Consider the following 26,552-nt stretch of genomic DNA (forward strand, 5'->3'; position numbering starts at 1 on the left):
CATATTTTATGATTGGCTTTTCGCAAATATTAAAATGAATATTATATGTGTTAGAAAGTTATGCTGTATTAATTTTTTTAGTAGTGTGTTAAATATAGTTTTAGGTTATAACAAAATGTTAAAATAGAAACTATGCTATGTAAGATACTTTTTTTAAAGAAAGGACTTGCAGTGAGATAGCAGCCACAGGACACCTAAATCTTTCAGAGAAAAAGAATTTATTGCTCTCTTATCAGAAGAAACGAACTTCTTCCTACCTTGCTCAGCCATGAAGATGCCGTCAGGATTAAGAGGAAGAAGTTGACGATGACCAGACAGAATCCTGTGTTTGAATGGACTTTCTGCATCATGTATGAGGTGTATGAATATGCAGCAGGCTATTGCTTTTAAGGGTTAATCCTCTGTTAACGTGGGTCCTTTTTTGGGCTTGTTTTGCCCAGACAAAGGTGCCCAGACATCCGTAACTCTTTGTTTCTGTTGTCTCGTATTGTCCTAATTCAAATTGTCCAAATTATTATTACTCTAATTATATTCCTATTTTTATAACCATTTTGTTACTATTAAACTTCTGAAATTTAAAAAAAAAGTGATTTGCGTTCTACACAGGAGAGCACAAATGCTCTTGGCAGAGTTCTCCTGGGAAAGCGGTCCCGGACTATGTCCCTGTAATAAATAATAGGAATAATACCTAAGGAAAGCTTTAGGAAATCTGTAGTTCTGGTGTAGAGCCAGTTCATACCTCACCTCCCCTGTTGCACATAGGCTGGTACCTGGTGACTTTCTACCAAGGATTCAAGACCCTGAGGCAGTCGAGATTTCCTTTCGGGCCACCCCACTCCTACCACTGATCGTGCAAGCCTCAGGTGCCTGTCCGTGGGAGGGAGGGGCGGTTTGTGTCAGGGAAATAAAGCTCCCGCCGCTCCCGAAGGGCTCTGCAAACGCCACTCCTCCGGCGGGGCTCGGAGCGGGGCCGTCTCCTCCCCGCGGCCGGGCGGGCTCCGGAGGCGGCTGAGCGCACGCAGGTACCGCGTTCCCCCGCCGCCCCCGGGCCGCTGCCGGGGCTGGGGCCGGCCGAACCGAGCCGGGCCGAACCGAGCCGGGCCGAACCGAGCCGGGCCGGGCCGGGCCGGGCAGGGCCGAACCGGGTCGGGCCGCAGGGTAGACAGGCCCCGGCGAGGGCTGCCCGCCGGCGCGTCCCGTCGCCATGGGGACGCGGGCGGCCGGAGCGCGGCATCCCCGCGGGCCGCCCTTCAGTGCCACCGCTGTGTGCGGCCCGGCCCGAGCAGCGCTCCGTCCCCGCCGCACTCGGGGCAAGTACTGCTGCCCTCCCCGGAGCCCCCGTGCCCGGGCGCTGCCCTCCGGGACCGCGGGAGGCCGGGCTGTCGCCTGTGGATGCGGGGCTGAGCCCGGGCGGAGCGCGCCCCTGTGCCCCGCCAGCGATGGAGCCTGTTGCAGAGCTTGCCTGGCAGGGAACGTCTGGTATCGGAGCAAGTCTCCCTTGCTAAAGCTCAAGACAACTAATAGGAACGGTTTTGTAGTGTTCGCTCATATTTAGGCGCGCAGCTTTGCCTGTGGAACCACTGAAAGCACCCAGTGGCTTCAGCGTTCCTCACAGAGGTTTCTGCATTACCGCTGATCTCCAGCTTCACTTGGCCGTGGTCTCCTGTAGCTTCTCATCTTGTGAGATCTAACTGTAATAGTGTGATCACACTGTACTAGTGTGATCTAATGGACAACTTTAGATCACACTAGTATAAACTAAATCAATATGGAATAGATTTTTTTTTCCGTTAAAGGTCAATTCTACAGTACTGTTCCATTCACAAAATAATGCCACATTTTACAAAATCATATCATAATCCTACACAGTACTCTGTACTTCCTTCCCGTGCATTAACTTTAGGGTGCACTATGCTTTTCTTTATGAGACACTCATAAACTTGCTGCTTATTAAAAGTTAAGATCTGCAATAATTTGCATACATGATATGATATCCAGGACATGATATTTCTAGGAAGAATCAACAGCAGTAGTGTTATAAAAAGTAATAAAAAGTACAGTCTTAAAAGGTAGTGCCTATTTCAGTAGTACCATCTCAGGTGTTAAAGCACTGACTATGTGCAGTACTAATTTGGGGAATTTTTATTTTAGCTACTGCTCTAAGAAAAATACATCATGGATAAATATGAACTCATTAAACAAATTGGAGAAGGATCTTTTGGCAAAATATTCTTGGCAAAAGGAAAAATGGACGATGAGCCATGTGTTATCAAAGAGATCAATTTAACTAAGGTAAAACAACAAAACCTGAATTATATTCACCAGATTGTGCTACTTGCATTTAGCTGGGTACGAACATAGGGGTTTTTTTATCTCCTTTGTAGTTCCATCTCAATTATATAGAGCTAAGCTTCCCAAAGACTGTATTCTTTCTAATTTATTATTTTGAAAGCACAGATGTAATACTATGAAATGCTTTGCTTTTTACTGTGTTTTTGTTCCTTCTAAAGCTTGTTTCTGCCTACAATGTGTGGCACTGCCTAATTCAAATTCTGTAATAGTTGATTCAACTACAATGAAAATACTGCTACTAAAGTAACAAATCACAATTCTGTGGTAAATTTCTCTAAGCTTTTTAATTTCCTTGTTCCCCACATCCATATTTTCAGACAGGAGTAATTCACAATGGGGTCTTTCCAATTCCCATTTATATTTATGGCAGTTCGATTAATCTTGTCTGATTTTAAGTTTTCATTCTGTTGCTGTCAGCAGTTGGGATGCTTGGCCTTTCAAGGAGAACAAGAGAATTAAGTCTTTTTAGGAAGCTGCTGGTCACATCTGTTTTAGATTTCTGATTTAGAATGAGCTCGGTTGGGCCATGAGGCTTCTGCCTTCCTTCCCACTGAGTGCAGAGGCAGCTTAGGGCCACTTGCTCGGGTACTGGGGCAATACCACGCCTGGATCTGGTTCCATAAAGGCACTTAAAAATCTCTGTGACTTCAATACAAGGGTTTTAACAGTCAATTTCAATGAGTGCCTACATGCTTTTGACAGGTCTATTGCTATTCTGGGCCACCCCGGAGAATTTCTAATATATTAGAGAATTACAGTAGAAGAATGAGTTCTACAAAGAGCTGTATGTCTTCCAGATTCAAACTTGGAAAAGCTGATACATGAGTAATGACAGCTAAATGAAAAGATGAATAGTTTCTCTCTCTGCTCGTGACCAATAACCCCCCTGCATTTCTAATCTTAGATTTTTGATGTACAACTAGAAGAATGGCTGCTAATGAAATATTACTGTGAATCCCACTTGTTCAAAAATCAGAAGCTGGAGACAGAAAATTGCTACTTTGAAGTCAAAAGATTTTTTTTAATATAGTAGAGTGTGTTTTATTCAGTTACTGAATTTTAATCTTTAAGGATTATATTTCAAAAATATTTCTCAAGAATGAGGGTAAGAAACTTTACTATACAGTACAAGAGGATATTTTGAAGAATAGATACTCAGAGAAATGAAATTTTAAGTAGCATTGATGGAAGTGTCATCATAATAAACTAAATAGAAGTTTTCCATTAATGTAACAGGGCAAAGAGTTTGCCTGAAATGTTACAAAAACAAGTAACACCAGTAAAATGAAGGATTTTTTTTTCTTTTTACTTTGATCTTTTGACATCACCTCTGTTTGCATTACAGAGTCATCTACATCCAAACTCTTCAAATTCTTATGGGAATTCTTTAACTTTAGAGTTTAAATTCTTTAACTTAAGTAAGTTTAAAGGTTGACATTTGCCTGTTTGTAAAATGTCAAAATTGCATTTGACTTTGGTAATGTTCCAATACACTTTCAAACATACACTGCAAATTTTTTTTTAATGTTCTATATACATCTTATTTTATGATATTTCTACATTGTCTTGGTACACTGTATTTTTGTATTAGTGGGAATAGTGTGGTAATGATGTAACTATTTTTGAAAAGGGTTAAATATATAACTGCTAGCATTTAGTTTCTTAATTCTTTTAGATGCCTGTGAAAGAAAAAGAAGCCTCTGAGAAAGAAGTCATTCTGCTGGCCAAGATGAAGCATGCAAATATTGTAACTTTCTATGCTTCTTTGCAAGGTTTACTTTTAACATTTCTGTTTTCATTATGGTGGAAGGAGTGGAAGGCAGAAAACCTACCTTGTTAGTGTTGATCACCCTTACCCCTGTCCCTAATGCCTTACTTAAATGTGGGAAAAGGTTCCCAACTCCTAGAAATGGACACAAGGCATCAAATTCAGGCTTTACTTGTGTTTTTTTCACCTGTGTGAGTGGGTACTTGGCATGAATCCTAGATCCTGAGCTGTCTGTACTGTACAAGTTGAACTTTAGTCTTGATTTTTATGGAAGTCCAGAGTTTAATGGGAATTTTCTAGGAATTTCAATAGATGAGAACTTTTGAGTATAGCAAGGAATAGAGTGATCAAGTAGGACAAAAGGCTGATCAAATAGGCAAGGAATAGAATGTTCATTTCATCTGGTCTAACCTCGGGTTCCTCATATTTTGTTTATCCACATCACATACGTATGACATTATATGATTATGTTACATACATCATATATGCATGCACACATATCCACATACTTATATATGCATATACATACACACAGACAAAGCAGGCAAGCACAAAAAGAGGCCATTAAATAGAAATGCAATCTGTTAGTACCTCTGAAATTGTCTTTCAGCATCTGGAATGTAAAAAACAGTATTGGCATTTCATACCTTGATACACCACTGTCTTTCCAGTGATCCAATATCAATCTCATAATGCTGGTCTCATAGCCTTCTTTCTTCAGATGTATTTTGAATTATCACTCAAGGATAAAGAATTCTTCAGAACTAAAAGAGATAGAAGGAATTCTATTCACCATGAAAACTAATTCCCTGTATTTATTTTTCCTCTGACATCTGCCATAAGCAGTGCCTTATGTCATAAAAGCTATAGTTGCAGCTTCTGTTCAAATTGTTCTCTGTGACCAGGACTGTGAATGTTTTAGGGGACCTGTAAATCAGATAGTCTTCTAACCCCAGAAAGGCAAGAATCGGTTGAATTTTTCTATTAATCAGGCCCTGCTCTTTATTTTGCTTTTTGGAATATTGTCTACTTTTAACTTTTTCCCTAAGCCTTACTGCATACTTAGTTATTGAGCAAAAACCCTGAACTTTGAAGAATTCTGCTACATTCCTGTAAGAACATCTATCAGTGGGGTCTCTTGTGGATTTCATCATGTATTTAATATTTTGCTGAGTCTCCATTTAAATATAATTTCACATTTTATTTTTGTGTCAGGTTTCACTGGAAATACCCATTTTTTCTCAGTTAGTCTTTGAAATGGAGGAATAGGTAGAGGTTAACTGCTACCTTTTGAAAGAAGGATCGTAAAAATCAAAATAAGTTGTTGCTGTGTTAATGAATAATACAGGAATAAAGGCAAAATTATGCTTTTCCTTTCAGAAGAGAACAAACTATATATTGTGATGGAATACTGTGATGGTGGAGATTTAATGAAGAGGATAAATATGCAGCATGGAGTGCTGTTTGATGAGGACCAGGTGAAATACATTTTCTTTAGAGGGAAGAACATATTCTGTGAAACATATGGTTTGAATTATTAAGTAATATCTGAACTTTTAAAGAAAACTTTGGTAATTTTAGTTGGAGTATAGGCAGGTTTTTTAGCACTCTTTAAGATCTGAAATTAATTCATTAGCAGTATGAGGATGACTTTTTAAATGCCCCCTTCCTCCTATTGCTCCTTGCATTGTAGATGTACTTTTTCTTTACGTTAGTAATATACCCATTAAGCCATGAAGACCTTCTTTGAAATAGTGCCTACCAGTTATGGGGAGGATGTATTATATACAAATTCTTAATTTGTTGGTGCTATTTGCATCACAGCATATCCTCCTTTGTACTGAAGTCTGTGGTAAATCTCTCATTCATTTCATTTTGGTCAAAACGTCTCTGATGCCATTTAAATTGTTGGGCAATTTAACAGCACAGAGCAACAAGCCCAGATATATGACTGCTTTTGGGCCACGTTCATGTATATTTTATTTTGTAAATAGGTGAGTATGGTAAGTGTTGCAATTGACAGAAGTAGAATTTCCCACTATTCCTTATTGATTCCCTTATTTTTTTACTAACTCTTAGCTTTCTGAAGGAAATTTTCTTTATGTAGGAATTAGTCGACTGAACTCTAGGGTTATTTAATCATAAATAAAATCCACTTTTTCAGGAACAATAAAATTTTGCTTAGAAATCAAGTAGATAGTAGTCAACCTGCTGGTGGAAATATACTCTAAGGCATAAAATTGAGGAAAAAAAAGTATTGTGACTTTTCTTTTTGCTTTAGTAGTAAAAGAGGAACTCCTTTATGGAGAAGTCAGTTGAAAGTGAATTACTGGTTTTAAGATCCTATTGGGAGTCATACTAGAGACAGAGAGAACATGAAAAAAATAAAGAGAGGACAAACTCACAGATCATGAAAGCACAAAGGAGAGAACCAACACACACATCCCTTGACAATGTCACAGAATAATACATATCCAATGCAAGGCAAAAGAAATACAGACAGAAGAATGAGTTACAGAAACTAAAGATACATCTGCTGATCAAAGAAATGGAAGAAAATTTTCCCAATTTAACATAAAAGTGTTAAAATATGTTTATATTTTCAAATGTACTTCTGAGAAAGCCTCATTTGTGGCATCAGCCCTAATCAGGAAATTATCTCTTTAATGTCAAGCATTGCTAAATAGAAGGTTATTACTTAAATCAAAGTCTTTCATGTGCATGAGTTTTCCTAAATAGAGAAGTATATCAGCAGGCTGTAGTTTTGTTTCTGAATTTAGTCCAAAGGCCCTTACTTAAGGAGACGTGTATATTAGAAATTAAATATATGTTTAAAAGCTGTACTGGGCCAAGGATAAAGGATAAACACATGTGCTTACTTATTATACAAGTTTCTTCATAGCTCACTTCTTTCACCACTTTTCAGTCCTTCATCTTTTTTCTTTTTTTTTTTTCCTTATTTTTGGTTCCTGGATCACATTCAGTAGGACTACAAGTACTACAGCTGGGTGGTGTAACTTCCATCACTGACGATTAAGAAGCCACTTCCCAATTCTGTCTTAGTAATTTGCACTCCCTCACTTCTTAAAAAAGGTCTATTATTTTTACTTTCCTTTGGCATGATTCTTCAGTCCTTGTTCAAGTGCATGTCCTGGCACAGTCAGGGAAAACTTGATGGGGATAAGGGAAGTAGGGTAGGTATCTATTTCCATTTAGTTTAGTGACAGCACTAAATGGAAAGGAAAAATCTATGGCATTAACTTGAAAAATACCTTTTTTACTGTTTCATATTGTATATGTTTTATATATTTTAGATTTTGTTGTTGTCTTTATTTTATATATTTCAGTAAGATGCCCCATTAGAGTCACACAGATTCATAGGTATCTATCTCTGTAACTTTCATTGCAGATTCTCAGTTGGTTTGTGCAGATCTCCTTGGGCTTGAAGCATATTCATGACAAGAAGATTTTGCACAGAGATGTAAAAGCACAGGTAGTAAAACTGGTACTAGAGAGGGGCTTATTTTGTCCTGTGAAGCATATGCTTGAGAAGGCCTGCCATCTTTCATTATCACATACTATTTTTGGGTTTATTTGCAGAACGTTTTTCTTAGCAATAATGGAAAGGTAGCAAAGCTTGGGGACTTTGGCATAGCGAGACAGTTGAACAGGTAAGTATGGTTTTTAATCAGTCTGTGCCCTGCACCAAACATCCAAAGGAATGTTTGTGAATGTCCAGAATGCAGCCTGAACGTGCAAATTGTTTGTGGATTGTACTTGTTGAAGGGGTCTGGGTTACAAAGGGTCTGACACTACATTTTCTCCTGTTATCCTAAAACATGCCATCCTGCATGGAACCACAGATCTATTTCTGGAGACACAGTTCCTGCTCATGCAGCTGCTGGCAATAGCTTCTGTTACCTCCTAAAAACAAAAGTGAAGAGCATTTAAAACTAAAGAGAGATTAAAGGAAGAGAGTTTGGACATACGTTGTGTGTCCTTCAAGACAGAGCCTATGTTAATTTTTTAAAAATACCCAGGATGACCACCTGGGCCTGAGAACATAGCATGGCTGGCCTTGCATCTGTATTGTTCTCCCAAAAAGGGAGGCCTTATCTTTAGTGACTTTGGGGACAAGGTTGGTCTATTCTGGAGAGTGACCAGGTGTGGCCAAAACATGCCGGGGGCATGATAACAACAGGAAAATGCTTAGATTTGATCTCTTTTTGTGCTTTTTGATTATCTTTGACAGAACTGAGCTCTCAGCATGTAAACTTCTGATGCCAAAGTGCCTTTCTTTGGAAGTGTTCTGGGCATAGCTGCTGTAAGGATTGCTTCTACACAGTAGAACAGTACCCAGCAGACAGAAAGTAAACCTCAGAATTTGAGTGTTGAAGATATACATTTTAAAAAATATGTAATAGGCTTATACAGCAATATAATTGGACCTTGACAGTACTTTTCCTCCTGTAACCAGTGAATTAAGTTTCTGTGGTGAGTTGACACTGTCTGTCAGGTGTCCACAAAAGCTCTGTCACTCCCCTCCTCAGCTATACAGAAGAGAGAAAATACAAGGAAAGGCTCGTGGGCCAAGATAGGGTCAGGGAATTGCTGTGCTTTCTGTTGAACTCTCCACTATTAAAATAGTGGCTCATTTTACACAGAACTGGGAAATGCTGTACTTTTTTATGGGGTGCTCCACTATTCAGCTATTTGGAGAGCAGAAGTAATGTCCCCCATTTTAACCTGTGGCAGAGAAGTCTTTGTTCAGTATCATAGTTCAGTTGTTTGTCACCTTTTTCAGTGTGCAAGCCTTTCTGTTCATTGTGTTTCATTAGTACTACAGAGTTTGCCCATACCTGTGTAGGGACCCCCTATTACCTTTCTCCTGAGATATGTGAAAATCGACCTTACAACAACAAAACGTAAGTCTCTGTCTTTCCTTCCTACGTGTGTGAGGATGTGAAGGCATGAAAGAACTTCTTAGAATATTTTAAAAAATAATATAAATAGAAATATTTTAAAGAATATTTTAAAAGAATATTTTAGTAATGTGATTTAAATCAGTATTTGTGCAGAGCATGGGAATTTCTCTTGGTCACCCTTTGTGAAGTTTTGTATTATTGTGTACAATGATTAGGTGCATCATTGTGCACAACAACTACCTTATACTATACAACAATGTCAGTAGTATTTTGACTTAAAATTTCCCAAATATAGTAATTATGGCTTTGATGTGATTAATGTACAGGCTTAATATAATTATATGTTTTGGCTTTATAAAATTACTTATACTTTAAACTCTCTTTTAATACTTCTTGTTAGTAGAGGTGGGAAATGAAAACCAGTATTTTCCCTTTGCTTAATCTGCTTCTTCATCAAATACCAAATTTATCTCATTTCCAAGATGTAATAACCAATGCATCTTTACAGTTCCAAGCTCATGAATTTTTTAATACATTCATTTATTATTCATAAAAACACACTAAAATGAAAGCTGCTAGTTTGGCTGCTTTGGAGATTTGCAGTAGCCAGTTGCAGGAAAGACGAATAGGTCTGAGGTTTACCATGAAATATCAGATGAGAAGCACTGCAAAGTCAGGAGGTGAGTGGGCCTAGACCCCCTTCTCCTTGTGGGGAATATGATCAACACCAACTGTTCTGGAGCTCACAGTAGCATCTCAGCTGTCAGTTGCTATTTAGACAAGTTTACTCCTGTACTGTCTCCCCAGCTATCAAATCAGCTTTGTCCTTCATCCTGCTAGAAATATTAAGCAGACTTCCTGTATCATATGCTTTTTCCAATTATAATTAAAAAACCTAATTAGATACCATAGAAACATTGGTGCCACAACTGAAAATAAATTTCTAGTTGTTCTTTTTAGTGCATCTTAAGAAAAAAAAAATTTGCACCAGTCTGTGACAGAATAATGGTAATAAATTTGGGAGCTGAGAAGAGGTACTGATTACATGACTGGAAATATTATAGACTTTTCATTGAAACTTTAATTACTTCTTATTCACAGAGATATTTGGTCTCTTGGCTGTGTGCTTTATGAGCTGTGTGCACTAAAGCATCCTGTAAGTACTGTACAATCAGCTCATTATCATATTATTAGAAAATATAGTGGTGACCTTGCAAAACCTGTAGTAGTAATAGTATTCACAGTCAGCTACAAGAGTTATTTTCATCTTATTTATTGATATTAAAGAATGACTGCTAGTATTTAACTTTTCATATTGTATCTGTTTTGTGTGTAATAAAAGAAAAAGTATTATGTTGTAGTCCTATAACTTACATATATGCATGTGTGTACATACTTTGAACATATATTTGTTCTTTAAAAATTACTAAACTTTTTCAAGACAGATGAACAATGGAAAGAATTAAAGACAAGCTTCAAGGTTAGGCTTAGGTATATAATTTTACTCATTTCTGTTTGAAAATACCAGTCTACACTTGCTAAAGGACCTAAACTCCACATTTCCCCAGAAAGTGGTTTGAGTCCCAAGAAGAATTTTCCTAGAGGAAATATATTTTGTTTGAAAGCACATTTATGTTAGAAAATAACCGAGATAGCATCTTCAGGAAGTTGTGTTGTCCTCAGCCTGGTCTGAGTCTCAGCCTGTGACTATTACATGGAGAAGGGAACACAGCAGAAACTAATCTTGACAAAAGAAAAAGGATCAGATTCCTGAGACCAGCAGATGTTGACTTTTTGCTGAGCTTGGATATAGGAGAAGGTAGAGCAGCACTAACAGAGCAATTGTGCTGAGCTAGGAGCAAGGGGGATACTGCTGAGGAAAACTGCTGATTTCACAAAGTAGCAAAACATGAAATATTATTTTGTATGAACATTAGGTGTTTTATTCTGTATTGCTGCCCACTGTTTCAGTGTGAGGGCAATGACTCAATGCACGTGTAGACAGAAAATGCAAGCAAAGCTAAGGTAAATTCAATTCTACCACCTTCAAAATAGCCACATAAATAAAAGGGTGATTTTAGAAAGAACTTGGGGTTTTTTTTGCCTAAGGCCTGAAAAACTATATTGATGCTGGTCTCTTAAGAGATCTAGTGAACTGAGAGGACTGAATTATCTGGCTGGCATCACTTGTTAAAAGATCAGGATTGTATCTTCATTCTGGGGGAAGCACAGAATGCAGAGGCTGTTGGGTGAAGTGAGGTTTTGAAGGTGAACCCTGTGAAGACAATATGTATGTAGATCTCTGTTGAACAGCTTTTGGCAAAACACATCCTGTTTCATTCTGGAAAGATGGGCTTCTGTGTTACTGTCTGACAGCAGAGGGTGAATAAAACTCTTCCAGGTACAGAAGTCATTAGACCTTTTAGTTGTGCAGCTGAAACCAGGAGAACATAACCAGAAAATACAATCAGAGAGTGGTTATATTAATTTTCTGCAGCAAACTGTGGATAGCAAAGAAGGATTTGTGGAGGGATTCCACAGCACAGGCCTTCTCTCCCCTAATCTGCTCTGTGAGACCCCACCTGGAGTGCTGCAACCAGCTCTGCAGCCCCCAACAAAGGGAGGAGAGGGAATTATTGCAATGAGCCCAGAGAAGGGCTACAAAAATGATCAGAGGGCTGAAGCACCTCTCTCACAAAGGCTGAGAGAGCTGGGGTTGTTCAGGCTGGAGAAGAGATGGCTCCAGGGAGACTTAAAGCAGTTTTCCTGTGCCTAAAGGGGGCCTGAAAGAGATGAAGAAGGACTTTTGACAAGGGTATGTAATGATAGGATAAGGGAGAATGACTTTAAACTGAAATAAGGTAAACATAGATATTAGGAAGAAATTCTTTGCTGTGAGGGTGGTGAGGCACTGGCACAGGATGCCCAGAGAAGCTGTGGATGCCCTACCCCTGACCCAAGGCCAGGCTGGATGGGGCTCTGAGCAACCCAGTCTAGTAGAAGATGTCCCTGCCCATGGCAGGGAGGTTGGAATGAGATGATCTTTGGGCTCCCTTCCAACCCAAACCATTCTATGACTGTGTCAACAAGTACCTATTATCAGGTTGGGGTGTCTAGTCCATCATTCTGAACCAGCAATACTTACTGTCCTATTTTCATTGTTTTCCCTAATTAAGTTTCAAGGCAATAGTTTGCATGAGCTGGTGCTGAAGATTTGCAGAGGACGTTTTCAACCAGTGTCTCCTAACTATTCCTATGACCTGAGGATATTGATTTCCCAGTTGTTTAAAATATCTCCCAGAGATCGACCATCCATCAATTCTATTCTAAAGAAGCCCTTCCTGCAGAAACTTGTTCTCAGGCATCTGCCCCCTGAGGTGAGTGACTGTGCTGCTGCCTGCTGAGAGAAAATAAGTATGGAAGTAGCATAAACAGTTCTATCAGATATTGTTTTTTCTGATAGGTAGCACGGGAAGAACTCAGTCACACTGTGGTACATAGAAAAAGGCCTTCAGCATCTCACTCTAGAGCCAAGCAGATACAAGGTAATGATAATAATATTATGTGTCATTAGTTCTACAGTAGCATTTGTTAGTTATGATACAGCTGTTGGCTGTAACTTTCTCCAGCAATCTTTACTGCACATTTGGATGAAGGGTTTCACCTAAACCTAAAAGTCAATAGAGGAGAGAACTGCAACAGCAGAACCATTCACCCAGACAAAAGCACTGCTGTGCTGTTCAGGGAAAGACAGCTTTAACACCAGCTCATCAGCTATGGTCATCTAGAAGAGCTGCCATAGGAAAGTGCTGAAACATTAATCTTAGTTCTTTAAAAAACAGAATTTCCAGAAGTGAGAGGCTTTGGTCTAGTTTATGTCTGTCACATGAAAAACATCCTTACTGTGTGAAAAAAGCATAAATCTTGCAAAACGTCCTCCACAGTATTTTACAAAACAATATGAAACAATTTTACAAAGTCTTACAAATTTTTCTAAATTGTGAGACAGTGAACTCTATTTTGATTTGGTGCCCATTGATAGACCAGATTATGTATGCAGTTTCTAAGAAAACATGAATGAGACTAAATATATGTCTATGAACTTTTGAATATCTGGCATGTTTCTAGCAGTGTAACTTTGTTCTATCTTCTTCATTCTATCACAATGAGTCCTCAAATTTATCTTTGAAATATCAAAACATAGTTCTGTGAAAATATGCTATGTAATTACTTAACAACACTTTGGACTCCCCTCTTCCCCCCTCCACCACAAAAAATATTCATCAGTAGTATAGGAACCCATGTTATTTTGAAAATGACTTTAAATGAGGTTTATCTGCCCGCACAACCAATGTGATTTGGACAGAAGCCAAACAACTAAACAACTTAGGCACTTAGAAAAAAATATCTGATCATTTAATCATAGTTTTAATACATTTTACCTCCCAAACATGATACTCTAACAGTCAATACTCATGAAAGATTTAAAAATCACTTAGAAACTACTTAACCCAAGAAAGGACACTGCTTTTCATTACTGCATCTAAGATATTTGCAAAATACTGACTGACCAAATTGAAATGGTCTATACTTGTATTCTCCTACATGGGAAACTGATAAGGTAGATTTTTCACTTTTTAGCCTTTCTTTTTAAATTTCACAAGCACTACAACATTGCCTAGTGATTTGTGGAGTATGGAGGGCTGGGTTTAGAAAGGGAATGCCTAAGCAGAGTCACCCAGAGCCTGTGAATTAAACCTCCTGTTTTCTGTTCCTGGAACTAGCATGAAATCAATGCTTCAGTTTTTAAGGTCTCCCTCTTATTCAGTGTGCTCTGCAAAACTATGTGTGGTACGGTGATGATGGTGAAAGGATATAAAGAATGTTTATTAACCCAACCTGTCAATGTTAGGTGTGGGCATCCTACTATGGTTTGTAACCACATGAGCATTAATCACGAATAGAGCACAGAATGCAATTTTTTAATCTCTTATTGTTAAAAAGCATATAAACTTCAGAAAACAAGAGTCCAGGACCCAGTTTCTCTGGAATCTGGAATAGTGATGCCTTTCAAGAAACAAGAATTATTTCAAAGAAATGAATGGAAGCCTCCTTCAAGAGTACAACAGCCTATTATTCAGGTACTGTGTATCCACATTCTCATATATATATAAATTTATACACAGACACACACACAAAATCATCTTCAGAATTATGCATTATTACACACACACACACACACACACACACACACATATATACATATAATCTTCAGAAAGCAAATGCCTGCACTTGAAAAGGTTACTTTAAAAGGCTTAAGACATAGTATGTGTTTAGCTATATATATATATAAATATATATATAAAATAAGTATTTAGCTTAATGCCTATGCTAAGACAGCAGAGACAGTTAAACGTGTCTGAATCCTCAGAAGACATGTTTTCAAAGCCTAAATGGTAAATACTGAATCTAGGCTGCTTTGGTATGGTCCTTTGTAACAAAAGGATTGAGGCATGCTTTGCATTTATGTTTGCACAAAGGCAAATAAGCTCTGTGTTTGCATTTTTTGCTATAGAAGCAAATACACTGATCCTGTTACTTCAGCCCTTCTGACAGCTCATTCATGGGCAAAATCACCAGCACTCACTGCCATTGCCTCAGATACTTGTTACTGACAGCCTTCTCCCAAATGCAAGCCCAGTTTTTCACAATCACTTTGTCTCTCGCTTGTTTTCCACCCCCACCTTTCCTCAGGCAGGGTATCAGCTGTATGCTGTGCCCAGCTCCTTTCTTAGCATCACTGCACACACTTTTGTTTATCTCTAAGAGCATGCAGTAGTACCTTACCCATAAGCACTGCACATTTAGGATCTGGGAGCCCCCAGATGTGCACACTGCAGTTACATGAGCTTAACTGCTGATAGGGAACGTGGAATTCCCAGAACTGCATCCATCATGCAATCACTAACACTAACTAGGCCTAATACTGGTCCTATGTGGAACATAGAACTTGGTTTTCCTCACAGTTACATTTGTGCCAATGCAAATCCAGAGATGGATTAAGTTGGAAAGATAGTTTCCTTTCACTGTGCACTGCTATAATCAAAGGCAGAATTTTATCCTCAGTGTTTTGACCTACCCTGGGAACACATTCCCAGAACGTTTCCACATTCTTTCAACATCCAAATAAACAGTGTGCAGGGTTTCAGGGACACTTGCATAGTGCCAAGCTTTGAAGATGTTGCTTCAAGATTCACAGAATCACAGAATTGTTGAGGTTGAAATGGACTTCTGGTCATCACCTTGTCCACACCCCTGCTCAGGCAGGGTCCTCTAGATCCAGTTGTCCAGGACTATGTCCAGTTGGCTGCTGAATATCTTCAAAGATGGAGGCTCTAAGTCCTATTTGGGCAACCTGTGCCTCACCCCAAGTCACTCTCCCCCACAGTGAAAATGTTTTGTGATGTTCAGAGGGAACCTTCTGTGTTTCAATTTGTGCCCATTGCCTCTGGTTCTGTCACTAGGTACCAGTGGAAAGTCTGGCTCCATTCTCTTTGCACCCTCCCTTCAGGTAGCTATAACCATTGACAAGATCCCACCTTCAGGCTAAACAGTCTGAGCTATTTTAGCCTTCCCTCCTAGGAATAATGCTCCAGGCCTTTCATTGGATTTTTTCAAGCTTGTAACTGTCTCTTTTGTTCTGGAGAGCTCAGAATTAGACAGAGCACTTCATGTGTGACCTCACAAGTGTGGAGTAGTGCAAAAAGATCACCTCCCTTGACCTGCGGGGAGTACTTTTACCAATGCAGGCCAGGATGTCATTCACCTTTTCAGCAAGGGCACATTGTTGGCTAATGGTCAACTTGTTGTCCACCAGCCCCCCCTTCTTCTCTGCCAAGCTGCTTCCCAGCTGGATGGCTCCCAGCATATACTGGTGCAGAGTTTAGGACTTTGCACTTCCACTGCTGAACTCCACAAAGTTTCTGTCATCCCATTTCTCCAGCCCTTTTGTGGCCCTTTTGGCTGGCAGCACAACCCTCGGGTGTATCAGCCACTCCTCCCCGTCTGGGTTATCAGCAAACCTGCTGAGGGTGCACTCTGCCCTCCTCTTCCCCGTGATCTGAATCATCAGTGAAGATGTTGAACTCTAGTTTCTGGCCCTCAGCTGTGCTTCACCCTGTGATCACTACCCTCTGGGCCACTTTTCAAGCAATTTCACTGCCTGCTCATCCCACCCTCAATTCATCAGCTTCCCTATGAGGATTTTATGGCAGACAGTGTCAAAAGCCTGCATGAAGGCAGTTGCCTGATAGGAAATGTCCCCTTGCTCTCCCCTTGTCTTTCAAGCCAGTCATTTAATTGTAGAATGTTAGTGAGTTGGTCAAGCATGCCTGCTTCACTACTCACAGTTCTCAGTCCCCTGGCATTTATTTGGATAGCCTGATTTGTTCTCCCTACTGCTTGGGATTGCCATCTGGAAACCATACTGTAAAACCTACTTCACTGAGGAATGAGATGAACACTTCTTGGGGTTACTTCTTCCTTGGGAACTTTGCTAACAGTTGGAATCTTTCTTCTTATACAGATAAGAATTTATATTCAGCTGTAATATGGACTGTACCACAGGTACATGAGTCTATTTTCAGAGTATCTATGAAGGAAAATGGGGAGGGATAGTTAATGTATTTAACTGTGAAAGCGATACTTAGATGCATTTACATTTATGTAAGAAAGTAAGCAAAACTTAGCATTTTTCTCATGCACTGTATAGTCTCCCACAATGGAAAAGTTTGTGGAAGTCTGACCACAGTTATATCATGCAGTGGCAGCTAGGTGATCATCTTGTCTCCATTGTTCTTATGAGAAATGGAAATGACAGTCTTGTCTCAAAGGAGGAATGCAGGGGTGTTTCATCACAGGAAGGGCTTTGAGAAATGAAAGCCCAACTCCCACATGCGTGTAATCAAAGAGATGAGAAATGAAGCAGCACAGTGCTCCCCTGAAAGCAGCCATCAATGCCTGTACTGTCCAAAGCTACATCCCAGCTTCCCCTTGCTATCACATGTCAAAATGAGGCTCTCCTGGAAATAATTCAGTGGTTTAGGCTCCAGGACAATGAAGTGACTCTAGGGCCAGGACACTACAGAGTACAAAGCCCTATGCTGACTCACTCACAACAATGTGAGCTGCTGCTTAATGACAGGAGCTGATGGAACAGGGGAAAAGGAAAAGACAGTGGTGAGATCACATAAGCCCTGACAAGTTTGGAAGTTTCTGGGTTATATTTGGAAGGATTTGGAAAACTTACACTAACTATACCATAGACAGTCATGTTCAAACTTGTGTTGATACAAATGAGTACAGGTAAAATAACATTCTTTACTATATTTTCAGCCACAAACCTCCAGATTTAATATGTCAGAAAGGCCAGGAAGCATTAGAGTACATGGTCATTATGGTCACTACTATGAGAAGCTTGACAACTTGCAAAGGAGAGCTAATGAACATTCTGACCTTTCTCATGTCAGCCAAAGAGTTGAAGATCACTGTGAACTAAAAGGACGAGTTGCACCTCCACCTCCACCACCTGACTGGTAAACACATCACTCTGTTTATGTCTGTCTTGTGTATTTTGAGCTATCAGCCTTCCTGAGTAACATTGGCATAGCTGATTTAGTGGAATGCTACTTCCTCTGCTTTGTCTTTGATAACTTTTCTTTTTTTTTTTTTACATAAGTTTGTTGCACAACAACACAATTCCTGTTCCTGTTCATGTAGAAATTCCATCTGGATTGGCCTAGTGTTTGACATTTCATTGTCAAAATGTCTCCCAAGTCCCAGCCCAGTCTTTTACTGGGTAAAAAGTAAAACATAAGCTTTCTGTAGGATCTCTGATTATACCAAGGATAAACACTGCCTGTCTTTCACACCAGGATGAGAATAACGCAAAGATCAGAAGCAGTTCTGCACTGAAGGGAACTGAGCAGGCTATGAAAGTGGTTTTTTCCCCATGCAGCACTTATATTTCTGTTTCAGATATAAAGACCCTTTCTCTAGCAGTTTATTTACTTCAAAGCTTTTCTGTTACTAAGCAGAGGTACAACCTTAGGAGATTTCCTGTCCATTCTGTGACTGGCCATTTTAGGTGTGGATGAACATTGAAAATGTTGAGAAGGAAACTTTGAATGCTTCCAAAGCTTTCATTTAAAGTTGACAGAATCATTAATTTTCATTCAACAACAACAGTGTTTAGAATGTTTCAGTTACAGATCTTCAGATTCAGAACATCTTTCCTGACCTGAATTTCTGGTGCCTTATTTAAGGACAGAGTCAATTCAGTTTTGCCTCCCTGTGGCACAAGTGGATTCCCAAGGCAGGAAATGAAATAAATGGGAAACAGGGAGCTTACAAGTGACTGATGGTTATTTTATATCAAAAAGCAAAGGAAAAGTTTACAACTACACAAAGTTTGACTGATAGAATTAGACACGGAGGAGAAAGACAATAAAAGGGTTGCTGAATATACAACCTGCATTCTGACAATTTTCACTCATTTTGAGGACCAGAGAAATCAATTTTGTTTTAATTAATGCTTTCAATACCATTTATCCAATAAAAGGTGGAAGGGCCTTGCTGCACTCTTCTAAAGGCTTAAGTAACTGAAGTAATAGGAAAGGGAATGCCTGGAAAGAATGTTTCCTTATTTCACTGTTGTGCCATATTTATACATATTTTATGCATATTTATATATTCAGGTAGTACAAAGAAAGCTCTGTTTGTCATATGTGGTAGAATTATAGAGAATTATTTGTGCAAAGGTAGCAGAGTTTGTGAAATAAAACATAGTATATGTACATCACTTTCAGGACTGCAGAATTTCTTCAAAGGCGGTTTGAAGCCCAGCAGTACAAGATTAAAGTGGAAAAACAGATGGTAGGTAAATGCTGAACCACTGAAAAAAATCTGTAAAAGAAGAATGGAAATCCAAAGATGAATTGATGTATTTTGAATAGTAAACTGTAACACTGGCAGGTGGAAGGTTTTGCTCTAGCAAATTCCTTGATCTGCTCTGCAATGTTCATCTGAGGTTTTATTTCCTCATACAAAACCGTAACAATGTAACATTCTACTGTGACTTTTTCCTCCAAAAACGTGCACTTGCCTTTACTGCGTTCTTCAGTGGAAGAGGGAGAGTGAATTGAGTGAGCACTGAAGGGGAGGATTCTAAATGAAAACTCATTTGCTCTGGGATTCCTTTGTACATCCATAGGGACTACGACCATCCTCTGCTGACCCATATCATGACCAAATACAACAGCAGAAAACAAAGGAAGAGCATCTCAAAAACCATCAGCAAAACATGTCTAGAAAGAATGAAATGAAAGAACAGGTAAATGAATCTCTTCCTTAATTGCCTAAAACTCTCTTCTTATACCCTTGACAGTAGTGTTCCAGGCATAAGAATTCTTTTTCATCAGATTCTCTTTTCCATCATTGATTCTTTTCCATTCTTTTCCCATCTTTTAATGGAGAAACAATATACTTCTATAGTTTTGCTTTTGGATGACAGAGAAAACAGATACTTCTATCTTATGTGAACATATATAAATTTCTATCTTTAGTTTATTAAAAACATATTTACCCTGCTGTTCTTTAACAGGAGTATTTGAAACAATTGCAGAAAATTCGGGAAGAATACCACAGTGATATAAAAGAATTCAGAGTTAGAGCAGGAGTACTACAGGTAACAAAGCTCAGACATGTAGGTACTCATATTTACTTTTTTATGCTAGAATACTTTATTAGGAAATGAAATAAACTTTTTAAAAAAACATTCCTTAGGAGAACCAGAAAATACAAGATAAAACCTATCTTGTGAGGCAAGGGAAAGCTGAGCACCATTCTGAAAACAAAGATATATCTGGAACAGGAGAAGAGTCACTTCAGGTATCAGTACCATCTCCATCTAAATAGATCTTTCTGAGTGAGTCCCACACTGTCTTTGACTCATTCTCTGGGACAAATCTGCCAATATCAGTAGCATCCTCCTCAGTGATCCTGGACCTGAGTTTTAATAAAATGAATTCACACCACTTGATGAAATTAAGTGGGTTATAGGCAGCCAAATTAGGAGAGAATTTGGATTCCCAGTCATGTAATGGGAAATGCATGATAATGATAAAGAAACATTAGATTTTTGGCCTGCCTGGTGTCACTATATTTCATGGGCTCTCCATATTTTGGAGAAACGGAATAAAAGTAAAATCTATAAATTGTTGTGGTTTCTCTTGAGCCTGAAGGCATGCACTGATTGCTACAGATCACAGAGGAAGCTGTATACTATTATTTACTTTGCTTTTCTCTGACACATTCTTATAGGAGTCATTAGAATATGAAAAGGAGTAATTAAATATTTTTAGGTGTTGCCAGAAAACGAGATGTTGCAAAACAGGGCTATACTTTTTACAGGCACAGTTTTCCACTAAAATCTTGATTTTAATCACTTCTAAAGTTTTCCAGAATGAAACGAGTCTGAGTCATCTTGCATGTGATCATAAAAAATAAAAATCTGTATTATTTATATCTTGACACAGTACTGAATCTTTCTAACGTGGGTTTTTGAAAAATCAGAAGCTTGCAATTTATGCAAGAATTTTTGTTTTTCTTTTTGCCAGAGAAGCCAGAATTAGTAATAAAGAATGGAATATTCTTAAAGATCTTTGTAAAGGAAATTCATGACTATATTTGCTACTTAAAGAAGTCTCTTTCTTTATGTGGTGTACATATATTCAGTTACAAAGAGTTCAATTCAAACTGTATTTTTTCTCTCCTTCCAGGATATGGAGGAAAACTTTAAACAAGTCAGACTCCAGGATAGGCAAGACCAAATAATATTAGAAAAGAGACATAACACAAAAGTATCCATCTTTACTGTTGTATTTTTTTTAAATTTTCTTATTATATCTGTACATTTCAAATTACTGTATTAGTGTGGTAGGTCTGGAAATGAACTTATTTGAGAGTCAATTAAGAGTACTGGTTTTCTGTTTGTTAAAAGTTTATATTAGAAGAAAATAAATGAACTTTTCCAACCATTTGAGGGTTATTCCCCTTAGATATTCCCACCTAGTAACTAATCTCTACCTCCTCCTCCTTATATCAAACTGCATTAGCAGTGCATGGGAACTCATGTTTATTCAAAGTCAAAGTAAAGTCAAGTCAGAATGCTAATTTTAAAATATTTTGTTATAAAATGTGATTCCCTATACTGCTTTTTAAATCATAGAAGGAGATGGGAATTTAATTAGAAATGCATATAAGATACCAGGAATGTTTCTGACCATAAGACCACTGTGAAGTGGACTAAAAGTATTTCTTGAAATGTTGCATGGAAGCAGTACAGTATTCAGTTTTAGTTCTGATTGACAATCAGCTGTAAGAACCAACTCTGTGTATTGCAACAATTTGAATTAAATGTTTATCAAAGGCCCTTAAAATCAAAAGTGAATGCAGTAATTTTAAAATGTCACTAAAGGAAAAGGATTATATTCAAGGAAGTCTATTTTTGTCCAATGTGTTCAACTTTGATCTTCTTAAGCCTAAGGAAAATGTTGTAAAATAGAAGTTATTTTCAATAGAAGAATAATTTTCAAATTTGTAGTTCCATGTAACCTGTGTACTTTTAATTAAATGCTTCTATTGATTAGAACAAATTAATAACATGTGAATTTTCTTTAGGGAGGACTAAAATTTGAAATTAATTTAGATGTGTGTTTTCCTGAGGAAGACAGCATTCAAGAAGCAGAGGTATGTTTTAATTATATTCACAGCAGTTACATTAGAAATCTGGAACCATGACAGCTCCATAATCTAAGACTTGTTTCCATTACCATCATCCTCTGTCTTTGTTATAATGAAACTTCCTATTGAGGATTTGTTGTCATGTTGCATATGCCTGCCCTTCTACAAGAGGATAATTGCTTAGGAGAAAATTGGGTGATACTTGGGGCAGTCTTTCACATGGTAAAATATGAAGGAGTGCAGATATTTAAATTTCATAAAATGGAACTATCTCAAAACTGAGTCTTTCTGCAAATGCTAAATTTAATTTGTAGATTGTTTTAGTACATTTCTGTTTCTTTTCAGAAATGAAGCAGTATTGTATTGTATCACTAACCAAGAACAACTACAGGCAATATGTTTTCATTTAGTAAAATTATATTTGTGGCTTATCAGCATATAATAGCTAGCTATTAAGATTTTTATTTGTATATTAGAATTAAAAAAAATTCCTAAACAGCAACAAAAAAATTATTTTAGTATATATATTTTTAATTTATAAAGCACTGTTTTGTCCTTCTGTTGTTTCACATCTCTGTGGAGCCTCATGCAGCCCTCTGATGCACAAATCACAGTGTAGCTTCTGAGTCCTGCTGCTTCACTTTTTGTTACACAATTTTCCTGTGCATACCTGAGGTTGGCTGGAAAACACAGTAAAATGAGAAAGGATTAGCTATTGTACAATATTTGTTTACTGTTTCCAGAGTAACTTATTGTTTTTTCAGGTATTAGATAAACTCAATGAGACTTTAACTTTTGTGGATGCTGAGAATCTTAAGGAGAAATTGGTGGAAGTTTATGAAAATGATACAGACAGAGCTTTGGAAAAACTGTCTGACTACCCAACAGGTATTTACTGGGGAAATGCAATGCTGAGTATTAATTGTGAAAATTGCATAGGAGTTAGGTAAATTCAGTAACTCAGGCTATAGCAAGTTTATCTCATGAGCTCTTTCTTTATATCACATAATATTATAATCATATGGATGTCTACTTTACAAAAAAAATCCAAAGAACTTTGCCTCTTCTTTTTCTTCCCCTCAGAGTCCATACATGATATGAAAAAACCCAGAAAACATTGGCAACCTGGAGCCCCTCAGACTCTACTGAATTTTTTAGCTGGTGCTGATGTCACATCTGCATGTCCTACTATGACTGGAAATGAACTTGGTGAGAAAGTTTTGGCTTTCAGTGAGCACCTGAAATTCAGACTGAATTCATCCATACCTGAATGTTCACATGATCCAGCAGGCTTTTAATTGCATTTCCCCGCTCACACTGCAATCACGTTGTGCTGCTCATACGTATCAAGAGCACTGTGTTTTATCAATCACTCTGTGGCCTGGCTCAAAATGCCAATCTATTCAATTAATCATCAGCACTTTCTCAGGCCTTGAGCTGATGCCACACAGGAACAGGGCAGTGAGTGCCAGTGCCATCCTGGAGCATGGTGGAGTGTGGTGGTGTTTGCAGGCGTCCCAGGATGAGGGAAGAGATGAGAATCTTGACTCCGTGCTTCAGAAGGCTGATTTATTATTTTATGATATATATTATATTAAAAGAAAATGATATACTAAAAGAATAGAAGAAAGGATTTCATCAGAAGGCTTGCAAAGAATAGAAAGGAATGAATAATAAAATCTTGTGACTGACCGGAGAATCCAAGACAGCTGGACTGTGATTGGCCAATTATTAAAAACTACCACAGGACCAATCAAAGATGCACCTGTTGCATTCCAGAGCAGCAGATAATTATTGTTTTTCTTTTCCTCTGAAGCTTCTCAGCTTCTCAGGAGAAAAATCCTGGCAAAGGGATTTTTTCAGAAAATACCATGGCGACAGTGGAGTTCTGGTTTCCCTCTGCACACAGTGGTGGTGCCACCACTGTCACAAGTGCCACCTCACCCTGCTGTGGCTGTGGAGATGCTCCACTTGAAAAAAATCCCTGGGCCTTTTACAGTACCACTGTGTACATTGCCAGGCAGACAAGTATCCTCAGTGACTGGTTTCTGCAAACAGGACCTCTTCCAGCATTCCAGCACACTCCACACACTGAGATAGACAAAAAATAACCAGAAAAGTTTCCATGGATAGTAAAGACAAAGCAGAATATTATTAATACTCTACCTCATGCTGCCTTAGACCACCAGGCACAAAAGAAACAGGAACTTTTTTTAAGCTCTTTCAAACCAAGAAGCCAACAAGTTTCAGAGCTAGGACTGCTTAGGGAAGATGCACCTGCCTATTCCAGTTTAATAAGAAGTTGCTTAAGCTTTAAAACCTGTGTTAAAACATTTTTAGTGATGAGTAGTCCAGACCACTTTCCCCTATCCATCAGATCAAGTACTTATAAAAAAATCAGGAGTATTCCATAAATATTCCAGAATTACACAAAAGGAAGAAATCAGTGTTGAGACTAGAAAGTCTGAATCTGACAAAAGACAGTGCCGAGCTACACCCATGCTTTAGTGACCTGAGAGCCTTGCTGTTCTTCAGCTCACCGTGTTATTCTGCCTGAAGACATGCCAGAAAACAGGAAGCAGTGGAAACAGACACCACCAGAGACACTCCTGAGCATCTTAGCAAAAGCAGAGCTATCTGATGATTCTTTTATCTGTTTTGAGGAAGACCAAGGTAGGATGTTTTTTCCTGTAAATTCTGCATGTTTTTCTTTAGTGTAATATTTCTTCTACCCCTGGCAGAGTGTCTGTGATGAGAAACAACATTTTGAAGCAGTTGGCAACCTAGAAAAGCAGGGACAGAACCTCTGCTCTGTACCTGAAGAACTGAGAGGCCTCTTCCAGAGCATTGCTCTTTTCAAAAGCAGGGAAAGGGGCAAGCCCTACTCACTGGCTATTACCTTCATATATAATTCTTACCTTTCCTTGGGTAGAGAAAGGAAAGCCACTACTGCCAGCAGGCTGGTAGGTACCACAAACCTGGAGCTAGCACCTGCAACTGCTGAGGTTGAAGAACCCTGTAAAAAGCATTTATTCAAATACATACATGGTGACTTATATGACAGTGATGACTTTACAACAGGGTCCATGCTGAGACAGCTGACACTGCAATTGATTCAAACTCACCTACACTGCAGCCCACTTTCCTAAGGTAACAGACTTTTTAAAAATTACATTTACTTTGCATCAACAGAAGTGTGGCATTTACATTGTTGTAATTTCAACAACAACAAAACGCTTCAAGCATTTATTTATTTGCTATTCCTTTACACATACTTTTATAGTTTTCTACTATACAGCTGAAGGAAAGTTTCTCTTTCTTTACAGAAGGGAGATTAACTCTGTTGCCTCCAGAAGAAAACAAGGAAGACGATTCAGAAACATACTCTGCTGTTGATGTTGATGAAGGTAGACTTGAGCCAAGATCAGATGGTGAAGACACGTAAGTCAAGCACATCAGGAGAAAAATCCAGAACTGGACAGTCTTTTAGGTTGCATTGCCTAAAGTTTTACTGTGTTCTTAAAACTTCATAAATAAAGAAAACTTAGAGAGTCTGCTAATTTAACTTTTAATTCTGGAATTTGTCACAGCCAATGCTGTCATTAAAAATTACTGCAGAAATATTAACATGGCCTTACAGCTCCTTTCTCTTGCCTTTTAAAAATAGGTAAACAATCTGACAGAAACAGTTCACATTGGGTGTGTTACTTGTATATTATTTATAAAGTGTTTAAAAAAACCCCAGGAGGCCTTGAATGGAGAAAGGTTTGCTAAGAAATTATATTTATTTAATTAATATAATTCTCTTGTTTTACTGTGCAGAAATTTTGAAGATTCTGAAGATGAACTCAGACACGAGCTGGAGGAATCTCTGGAAAAATTGTCAACTTCTCCAGCAGAAGAGTATCACATCTTTTCAATAAATAAAGGTGAAACAGATGAAGAGAAGATGAGTTTACCTGACAAACTTGGAAAATCTGATGATGATTTAGAAAGTAATCATGGGTAATTTGGTGTTGAATCACATGAAAAAGAAGGCTGTCATTCTTTTTCTTTAAAGGAAAAACAAAGCAGGGTACTTTTCAGATGTCTGAACATTGAAAAATCTCCATCCAGACTGAAATGCTGTTTCATCTATTATTCCTAACTGGACATTATTCTTAACCTGGACATACCTGACAAGTCTTGCTTGAGCAAATTTCTGATTGTGTACTCTGTTTAACTGTTTTTGTATCATGTAAGAGAGTCTCCTAGTTTGTGTATTTTATTGCCTTAGATAAATCAACTCCTTGTTTTAAGAATCTCTTCCGCCTTTTCATAATCAATGTGTACTGCCAGTACAGCTTTGTAATCTACAGTTTCATTACACAGTACTGACCCTATGTAGTAACAGCAGGTGCTCAGGAGTTTTATATGGTAGCAGTAAAATGGTTTATTAGTGCCATGAGAATTGTGCATTCCCCAGTTCCTAATAAAACTTGTAGGTATGTAGGTCCTTCCAACCGTATTTTTCCACATAAAAAATTTCATACAACCCAAGTGAATCTTAAATAAAGAGAAAACTACAGTCTGTAGTCTGATTCTAGCAGTTTTTTTTCAAAGAATCATTTATTTTGGAAAATATCTTAGAGTCCAACTGTTAACACTGCCAAGTCCACCACTAAACCATGTCCCCATGTACCATATCTTTTAAGTACCTCCAAGGA

General features: G+C 38.3%; 1 protein-coding gene across 2 annotated transcripts; it reads left to right on the forward strand.

Moving 5' to 3' along the window:
- Positions 1 to 970: 970 nt before the first annotated feature.
- LOC136553428 (serine/threonine-protein kinase Nek5-like) lies at positions 971 to 26,420 on the forward strand. 2 transcript variants are annotated; one of them, XM_066544945.1, is made up of 23 exons: positions 971 to 1,022; positions 2,152 to 2,292; positions 4,028 to 4,124; positions 5,501 to 5,598; positions 7,530 to 7,613; positions 7,721 to 7,791; positions 8,959 to 9,045; positions 10,147 to 10,201; positions 12,222 to 12,422; positions 12,509 to 12,590; positions 14,050 to 14,186; positions 17,440 to 17,639; positions 18,912 to 18,978; positions 19,316 to 19,435; positions 19,706 to 19,789; positions 19,888 to 19,992; positions 20,883 to 20,963; positions 21,784 to 21,852; positions 22,611 to 22,734; positions 22,930 to 23,055; positions 24,382 to 24,519; positions 25,173 to 25,287; positions 25,669 to 26,420. In XM_066544945.1, exons 2-23 carry the CDS (start codon positions 2,176 to 2,178, stop codon positions 25,853 to 25,855), a joined length of 2,445 nt encoding a protein of 814 aa, XP_066401042.1. In that variant the 5' UTR covers positions 971 to 1,022; positions 2,152 to 2,175; the 3' UTR covers positions 25,856 to 26,420. The 2 variants fall into 2 exon arrangements, with proteins under 2 accessions (XP_066401042.1, XP_066401043.1); XM_066544946.1 differs by lacking the exons at positions 971 to 1,022; positions 5,501 to 5,598 and having other exon boundaries at positions 2,243 to 2,292.
- The last annotated feature ends 132 nt before the right edge of the window (positions 26,421 to 26,552 follow it).

This window comes from Molothrus aeneus, chromosome 2, assembly GCF_037042795.1.
Source record: "Molothrus aeneus isolate 106 chromosome 2, BPBGC_Maene_1.0, whole genome shotgun sequence".
NCBI classification, from domain to species: Eukaryota; Metazoa; Chordata; class Aves; order Passeriformes; family Icteridae; genus Molothrus; species Molothrus aeneus.